This window comes from Cariama cristata, unplaced genomic scaffold (genome assembly GCF_000690535.1).
Source record: "Cariama cristata isolate BGI_N322 unplaced genomic scaffold, ASM69053v1 scaffold25430, whole genome shotgun sequence".
In the NCBI taxonomy this organism is placed as follows: Eukaryota; Metazoa; Chordata; class Aves; order Cariamiformes; family Cariamidae; genus Cariama; species Cariama cristata.
This window is the reverse complement of record NW_009595612.1, coordinates 1-1,460: the sequence shown is the minus strand read 5'-3', so window position 1 is coordinate 1,460 and position 1,460 is coordinate 1. Positions and strand designations below refer to the sequence as shown.

The window sequence follows — 1,460 nt, the reverse complement described above, 5'->3', positions numbered from 1 at the left end:
GTCCACTCCACTCAACCCAACCGGCTGGACACCATTTGACCCAACCCAACTGGCTGGAGGTCCTTGGACCCAACTCAACCAGCTGGAGGCCTTTCAACCCAACTTAACTCAGGTCAACCCAACTGTCTGGAGACCCTTTAACTCAACCCAACCAGCTGGAGACTATTCAATTCTACTCAATCCAACTCAACCAGCTGGAGATCCTTTAACCCAACTCAGCCAGCTAGAGGCCTTTCAACTCAAGTCAACTCAGGTCAACCGAACCAACTGGACACTCTCCAACCCAACCCAACCAGCTGGAGACTCTTCCACTCAGCTCAACCCAGCCACCTGGAGACTCTTCAACTCAATTCAGCCCAACCTAAGCAGCTGGACAATCTCAACTCAACCCAACCAGCTGGAAAGTCTTTTAACTCAATTCATCCCAACTCAACCAGCTGGAGATGCTTTAACCTAACCCAACCAGCTGGAGACTCTTCAACCCAACCAAAGCAGCCAGAGATCCTTCAGCCCAGCCCAACTGGTCAGAGATTGGATCCCTCACCTGCAGCTCTTTCAGTTTCTTCTGGAGCTGCAGGGCCAGTGCCTGCTCATCCTCCATCTTGCTGTTCTGCTGGTGGAGCTCAAATTCTTTCCTACGGAGGAAGACAGAGAGCCCTGAGGTCCCTGCCTGCGCCCCCTGACCGGGTGGGACTGGGTGGGAGGTCCAGCCTCACTTCTTGAGCTTCTCCTCCAGCTGCTGCTTGTCGTTCTCCAGGTCCATGATGTTCTCCTGGGTCAGCTTCAAGTCGCCTTCCAGCTTCCTCTTGGCCCGTTCCAGGTCCATCCGGATCTTCTTCTCCTGCTCCAGGGAGCCTTCGAGCTGCGTGGAAACAGAGAAATGGGGAGAAACCTCAGCTTTTCATGATCTCTGCCCCAGGAAGCTCCTTGGCAGTGCCCATGATGGGACCGGTCCACACTCACATCATCCGCCTGCTGTTCCAGCTTGACTTTGGCCTTGGTCAAGGTGTTGACCTTGTCTTCCTCCGCCTGCAGGTCATCCAGCGCTTGCTGGTGAGCTTCTTGCAGGGTCTTCTTCTCCTTCGTCAGCTTGGCAATGACCTCATCCAGCCCAGCCATTTCCTCTGTGAGATTCTTGACCTGCAAGAAGGGAAACATCAGGCCTTCAGCTTGGTGTCAGAGGTCAGGCAAGAGACAGGAGGTTTTTCTTGCTCTTGGCTGAGCCGGGCCTAAATCAGGATGTGCAGGAGAACCCAATCGGGCTTTGGTCTTGATGACCCAATCCAACCAGCGTTAGGTCTTGGCAACCCAATCCAACCAGCCTTGCGTCTTGGTGACACAACCCAACCAGGCTTGGTTGATCTCAAAACCTATTCATGTTGGCTTGGGTCAACCCAAGACCCCTCAGGTTGAGGTTAAGACCTCTCCCCGCCCTCACCTTGTTCTCAGTGGCGTGTTTC

The 1,460-nt window shown here is 54.0% G+C and overlaps 1 protein-coding gene across 1 annotated transcript; it reads right to left on the bottom strand.

Annotated features, from left to right (window-relative positions):
* Window positions 1-544: 544 nt before the first annotated feature.
* Window positions 545-1,140, bottom strand: LOC104163681 (myosin-6-like; the record flags this gene model as incomplete). The annotated part of the gene is made up of 3 exons (XM_009702773.1): window positions 545-635; window positions 717-862; window positions 964-1,140. Coding segments are annotated over 3 exons (414 nt in total), but the record flags the coding sequence as incomplete, so codon positions are not given.
* Between the last annotated feature and the right edge of the window lie 320 nt (window positions 1,141-1,460).